The sequence below is a fragment of the Daucus carota genome, chromosome 6 (genome assembly GCF_001625215.2).
Source record: "Daucus carota subsp. sativus chromosome 6, DH1 v3.0, whole genome shotgun sequence".
In the NCBI taxonomy this organism is placed as follows: domain Eukaryota; kingdom Viridiplantae; phylum Streptophyta; class Magnoliopsida; order Apiales; family Apiaceae; genus Daucus; species Daucus carota.
This window is the reverse complement of record NC_030386.2, coordinates 4059821-4067219: the sequence shown is the minus strand read 5'-3', so window position 1 is coordinate 4067219 and position 7399 is coordinate 4059821. Positions and strand designations below refer to the sequence as shown.

The 7399-nt window shown below is 35.6% G+C and overlaps 1 protein-coding gene across 2 annotated transcripts; it reads right to left on the bottom strand.

Annotated features, from left to right (window-relative positions):
• Positions 1-2251: 2251 nt before the first annotated feature.
• On the bottom strand, positions 2252-6497 carry LOC108192974 (rhamnogalacturonan I rhamnosyltransferase 1). Of its 2 annotated transcripts, XM_017359523.2 has the most exons (9): positions 5611-6497; positions 4849-4916; positions 4667-4755; positions 4372-4537; positions 3993-4282; positions 3697-3901; positions 3473-3630; positions 2589-2875; positions 2252-2505 (listed from the first exon to the last, which is right to left on the bottom strand). In XM_017359523.2, exons 1-8 carry the CDS (start codon positions 5936-5938, stop codon positions 2617-2619), a joined length of 1563 nt encoding a protein of 520 aa, XP_017215012.1. In that variant the 5' UTR covers positions 5939-6497; the 3' UTR covers positions 2252-2505; positions 2589-2616. The 2 variants fall into 2 exon arrangements, with proteins under 2 accessions (XP_017215012.1, XP_063935997.1); XM_064079927.1 differs by having other exon boundaries at positions 2273-2505; positions 4372-4755; positions 5611-6085.
• Positions 6498-7399: the final 902 nt, after the last annotated feature.

The window sequence follows — 7399 nt, the reverse complement described above, 5'->3', positions numbered from 1 at the left end:
GTTTTGTTTTGTTTTTCTATTTTGTGACTTGATCCCACATCGAGTAAAATAGTAAAAGAGCAACTACTTGTCTCTATATAAATAGAGGTACACTTGAGATTTTATTTTTTTTTAAGGGAGAATTCTCTAAGTGTCTATCTTGCAAACGTGAATTAGTTGCATAGATTTTTTGGGCAAATTGAGAATTTTCTAAGGAAGAATTCTCTAAGTGCCTATCTTGCCAACATGAATTAGTTGCATAGATTTTTTGGGCAAATTGAGAATTTTCTAAGTAGATCTCTAAGTGCTTATTTTGCAAACGTATATGAGTTGCATAGATTTTTTTTGGGCGAATTGAGGTGCTAGTCGTTGTTGATCGTTTCCGTGTCTGTGAGCGGTTCGGTCTGTGCTGTTTTATCCTAGGAGCGATATTGCGACACCCATCACAGCGGAGTGGGGTAATAATCACTTCAAGAACAACCTAGTTTTCATCGAAGGGCTAGGTGACTCAGCTGTCCTGTGTTCTTATTTGAGCGACGGTGTAAGGTGCGCCCTTCTCTTTTTTTCTCGTTATTTTTCAGTCGCTGATTATTTGTATACGATCTTCATCCGTGTTGTTTTGTGGTGATTTCGTTAGTTTGTTCTTGCTTACATAATATAGCTGCTCTGTATATTGTTGCTGTGATTTTCACTGTTAATTTTTCCAACATTCAGTTCTTCAGATGCGTGCAATTTTTCCAACATTCAGTTCTTCAGATGCGTGCATGTGACCAATTCTCTTACTGGTCCCGACTCCGAATCATACCCAAGCAAGTAATTCTTGCAATACATTCATCGATAATTTAGTGGTAAAGACTTATCCCCTGAATTTCATAAACAAATATTCATTTAAAAACGTTAATGTCAAGCTGACATATACAGGCACGCATACTCAACAAGCTGAGGATAAAATAGAATTCCATCAACTGATACAGCTATTAGTTGATCGATAATGACTTCAGAACTAAATAATACAAACACATTCTAATGCTGATTAAGACATTGAAAGTGTTTGTAAAGAGACTAATTGTTTAATTAAGAATGCAGTGGAATGCCAACAGTTTGTGGCTTGTAAATTCTTCAATCTACGTGTCTAATTCCAACAAATATTCCTGGTAAAGGAATGATATGTCAAGTTTAATATATTATCTTGTCATTGCCTTACTGAGACAGCCTACACATTGCACACTACCACCAGCCAAGAATGCAATTATCCGACAACTATTCCGTGCCGCGTCCCCGTCCCTCAATGTATATAAATCCAGGGGACGGAGAGAGTATATCTCTAGTTTCGCTCATTTGTGTGTATATTCCATTTAATATAATTTTAGTTTTACTCAATATCAAGATTGATCAGTTAGTAATCTAATAGTTATCTTAAAAATGAATAGTTTGAAGTGTTTGAACGTATAAATCCTAATTTAAGAGCAACTCCAAGGGGCTCTCTAAACAAGCTCCTAAGTCTAAAATTTAGGAGCAAATCAAAATTTAGTGCTCCAATGGGCTCCTAGATGCTCTTTAAAATTTTAGGAGCCTACTCTCTCTCCTTTTTTTTAAAGAGCGTCTAGTAGCTCCTAACTCAATATTATATTATTTTTCCTTCAATCTTCTCTCTCTTTTAGTTAACTTTTTCCTCTCATTTATATAAAATAAATATAAAATGTGAATAAGGAGCCAAATATAAAGAGTAGCATTGGAGTTCTCACGTTTTCCGGTGTATTAACTTACTAGGAGCCACATTTTATATTATTGTTTAGGGAATGATTTAAGAGTACCGTTGGAGATGCTCTAACAATTTAACTACACTTGAAATTGGTTTGATTACAATTGTCAAACGTAACGTCACACTCGAAACTTGCCTCAAGATCTCTTGTTACTTCTTTTAAAGTATAAGTGATCTCATTGTTAGGGAGTATTTGACATATTCTTGTGCATCTTGTCACTTGTCACTCAGGATTTCCAAAATACAAAGTCAGCTCTTCCCCCTTATAGAATATACAAGTGTGTTAAGTAACTACAAGGAATCAAATCAATACGTATTTAATAGCATTTTACCACTGTATATCGCGATATTCGCTGGTACATCTGCTGTGTTCTAAATAATAGAGATGAATTCTGCGAAAGGATTATATCTTACCAAACACAAGAAACAGGATCTAAACTAGTTAAAAATACTGAATCGATCATGTTTTGCATCTTAAGGACTTCAATTAAAGAAACCAGCACCAAGACAAGTAGCCACTAGTCATACAGATTTATTAATATAAACTCTTTATGTACATATAATTAAGAATGATTATGCTGTATAACATTAACAAGGATCCACAAATAAGAAACAGTAGTACTACGACTATTTGCTATCTTCAAAAATCAAAATTTATATGTACCTCTTTGTTGATACAACTCTGCAATGGCAGAGCAACTTCTATACTTCAAATTGAATTATTATAACATGTCAAAAAGAGGATCCTACATCTTTTCAATTCCCTGCAATATATAAATTGGCTCTCTCAGAAATAAAATTCGCATTATGATCTTAATCTGTAAAAGAAAATTATTGATTTACGTACCATTGAGGGTCAAATTGGCAACTATGGTTCAGGATGATAATCTCGACAGTTCACCATATGGATCTGATGATAGAAGGCATTCCTCTGGGTTAGAATAAAAATAATCTTCTTCTTTAGGTCGATCTGAAATCACCGTCCTCTTGGTAGGATTTCCCATGCGATCTGCATGAACTCTTTTAACCTCAATAGAAAACTCGGACCAGTTAAGCAATCCATGGTTGTATCGGTCTATTAAATCAACTAGTATCCTTCTGTCCAGGAGTATTGTCTTCTTGAATCCAAGGAATCTGAAATCAAAACCCAAAAGAGGCTCAAACAGGGGAAGTGCCCCAAATGAGCTATAACAACTACATGAAACAATTATCCAAAATCCAAATTCTAATAAATCAAGAATTTAGACACTCTTAGGAGCCGTTTGGTTCGCTTCGGGGAAACGGAATGGGATCCATAAAGGGAAACGTGGAGAAGAGAAAGGAATGATGATGAATTGTTTTACCTGTTTGGATTTGATCCGGAAACGGAATGAAAAATTATATAAAAAGCTTTATATCTGACTTTTACGATATTATATAGTTTCAAATAGTCAAATATATTATGTTTATAACAATATAATTTATTTATATTTTTAAAAATTAATACTCCCTCCGTCCCATTCATTTCTATACAGTTTCTTTTTTGGGATGTTCCATCATTTCTATACATTCCAAAAATAGTACTAACTTTTAATAATATAAAACACTATTACACCAACTACTTTCTTCCACTATCTTCATTCTATAATAATATAAACACTATTACACTCACTACTTTCCTCCACTATCTCAAATCTACAATTAGATATAAATGGGTCCCACCACTTTACTCATGAAATAATAAAGGAGTACCTGCGATGACCTTCAACAACTTTAGCCATATTTCCATCATATGTGGGAACAAATATATCACTTTCCAGAGAGACAAGATAATCCAGTGCCGCCATCTGGGAAGAGTGATTTTGAAAATATCCAAGGTCTGAGGGACCTAACAGAGTCTCTTTACGAACCTGTTAACGTAACTTATCAGCAAACTGTAAAGGGAAGAGAACGATTATTTTGAAATTTCTACTCACCACTTTTGGATAAGCAGCTGAAAGATCAGCCATTCTTCTCGCACCACCATATATTTCTCCCGCAGCGATGTAGATCTGAATGTCACGATCAATATCTAGTGCTCTTAAAGTAAGAGCAGTTTCCTCAGGACTTAACGGACATAGACCATCTTTTCTTTTCATGTCGGAATCTATGATTTTTTCTTTCCACCAAGGGTAAGCATATCTGTCGAAACAGCATAATTGACATGAAAACCAAAATCAAAATATTAGATCAATGCTGCCTTATGGCTGATAAGTACTTGAGCTAAGTTAACCTCATTTTTGTCAACTCTTCAACCTCTTCTTCGTTGCATCCCTGTGTACAACCAGAAAAGGCTAACATGTCCATCTCATATCTTAGATGAAGTACAAGGAAAGGACCCTTTTGCCTTAAAAGCTTAATAACCCTCCTTCCCAACTCCTCTATCTGAGAAGTAAATCTCAGAGCACCAAAGTTCACTCGGCAGCGGAGCTTCTGAATTTCGAGGGGTTGACCATTGTTGGCAAGACGGGCGTCTGTTCTGTTCAAATGCACAACCTTATGTTTCTGTATCAAAGGAAGAATCTGCAAGAAACAGGAACACCTTCAATACTGATAAATTTTATGGAAAATAGAAGAATTTTAATTTGAGCAAGAAAGTGCTGAAAACATACCTGATTACGATAATAAGAAATGTCAGACCAACTGATCGGCGACATCGTGTAGAACATTCCCAGTTCAACTCTCCTCTTGAGCCTAGGAGGCAGCTCTTTTAGGATCCGAACCTCGTCTCTCAAGGATGAGATGAAATGATCAACATCAAAAATATCTTGAAATTCACTGTCAAACCAGGTAGAGAATATATATTGATTCTTAACCAGTTGGGGGCGGTACACAATGATGACTTTGTGCAGAAATATAGGCAGCTGTAAGGTTTTAATGTAACAGGAAAAAACACATATGGCATACCTTGGATCAGCCCAAAAAGAAGTTTTATCCAGCTCTGGAACTATAAGAGTCACATTTAAATATCTTGCAATAGCAACCATATCACAGATCTGTATTACAAACAAGAACTAACTAGTTAGCTCGTTTAAAATCCAGAAGATAAACCAACAAGCAAATGAAATGGCCCATTGACAGTCACCCACCGCTGCACGCATTTGGTTAAGCCCTCCATTGCATGAAATCATCAAATAACCATTGTTCTTATAAACTCCTAAGAATGACAAAACAGACTACATAAGCAAATATGTTCTGCGAATCAACCTTTATACATACTTCAAAAACCAACTATTAGAGTTAAAAGAAAGAAAATCCAGAATCCTATTCAATATGTATTGCATCTATATCCAATAAAATCCTGCAATCAACTGTAAATATGCCACATTAAGGAACCATACCACCAAGTGGAAATGCCACAACTTGATAAAGGAATTGCTCCAAATAAGAAGCATATCAACAGAAAGGAAAATGCAAAGAAGTCAGACCACAACCTTTCAAATATGGAAATAGAGCATTGGGAAAAAAAATTATTAGAACACATATACACATATCTAGCAAAGGACACATCAAGAATTTCATAGAAATGATCTCCTTTTTCTTAGAACTAAACATTAGCCGGGACCACCTTCTCTTTGCTTAGAAAGGATAATGTAGAAGTAATGGTTCTACACATAGCAAACTTTTAACACTCGAAAAGTCTTTCATGAGTGTATGATACTTTCAGTTTCCTTGCTCTTCAAAATTAATGAAAGGCAATTAGGATCATTTCTATTTGAGGACACAATGAATTATTGAGCAAGATTCTAACTACATACAGAATTGCAAAATCTATGATTCCATGACAACACAATTTCAATATAGTCAAAATCCACATTACAATCTAACACGAGAATAACAAATACACTAACTCTTGGGAGGTAGAACTTGATCCGAAAGGCTTGTCGACAACTTAACATCCATCTTACTAGAATCTTGAGCAAAGGAAGAAGGCCAGCCCTTCAAAACCCTAGGCCCCCACACCTCTCCCACAGCTGTTAACTGAACAAAACAAGTGCCCAGTAACACCAAAGTAGTAGCTCTTATCATCCACAACTTCATTCGAGACTTCAAAGCCACTGAACTCCTCAATCTCTCAATCCTTTTTCTACTACCCTTTAATCCCATTACTGTTTCCCACCTCCTCCTCTTCTTTTGTCCCCCCTCCTCAACCCTTTCAATCTCATCTTTTACACACATAGCTTATAAACTGTAATTAATCTCAATCAAACAAAAAATACCTCCGAAGATTACACAATTCACCAAAATATTAACAAAAATAAATCATATCATCCTCAAGAACAATCAAAATTGAAACTTTCTTGTAAGGATCACAACTTCATCAACAATAAATCAAATTATCCTCAAAAAACTATCAAAACTAAAATTTTCCTGTAAAGATCACAACTTTATAACACAATGCAAGCAAAAAAGCTAGCCCAGATAATCTAAATCAAAACCCATGACGAAAACACAAAAAGGCGACTGAAGCAACCAAGAAACACTAAAATATAGAAAGGGTCAGAGCAGATTGATGAAAAAAGCTGAGGGGATCAATTTTCCAACAAGGGCTGGCCGGAATCTGAGAATGTCGGCAACGGAGAGAGAGACAGAGAGGACAGTGATAGGAGTCGTGGGGTGCACAAATAAATACTAATAAAGAGAAGTGGCAGTACAGTAAGAGGGGGTATATACATACAAAATATACATACGATATTAACAGCTGCCCTTTCCGATATTATTCATTCAGAGCTTGTTTGAGTAAACGCTCAGGGAGGCTTTACCATAAGTATTATTCGAGTTTCCGTACATTTGACATTTCGGAGACTTTTCGTCTTTTAAAAATTTGTATAATGTAGGAATATTCTTAAAAATACGTATTTGTTTTTTTAGTAGAAAATCAATTCAATAATGTAGGAATATTCTTAAAAATAGGTATTTGTTTTTTTAGTAGAAAATTAATTCAATAATGAAAAGCCATACAACATCTAAAAAACAGTCATGTCGAACAAATATAAAACAATCACCGATTAATTCATTTTTCATAGAATCACGCGACTTGTTGGGAGGATGTTGCTAGGGATGTGGTTTTCTCCATATTGACATCTGTAGTCTTTTGGGAGACTATAGAGTGGCTAGGCTGGACTTCACTCATCTCTCCAACCTTGTCTTTGGGATTTCCTTGATGTTCATCCTTTCCCTCACCCTCACTTCCTCCTTGCACACTCTTTTCAGGTTTGTGCTTCTTAGAATTTACAACATGTGCCTTTTGGGAGGCACTTGAGGTGGGCTTTTTAGACTTGGATTTGGATGGTTTTGTCACTTGGGAAGGCTGTTGTGGGTCATTTTCAGCAGTCATTGTGACAGAAGGCAAAGAAGTTGGAGGTTGGGAAATGACCTCCAGTGTTGGATAGAGATTCATCCTTAAGAGATCTTTAAAGATTCTCTTTTCCTGCACAAAACTCTCAAGCTTTGCAGCTTGGTTAGCAATAACTAGCTTATCATCAACATGATTAGCTAGCATCATGAGAAATCTAACATAATACATGTTCTTGGGCTTATCTACCTTATCCTCTAGTTTTTCACCAATTTCTTGGATCATCAAACCCCCAAAATTAAAGTACTCATTAGTCAAAAACATGTAGAGCATTTGTAAAATTT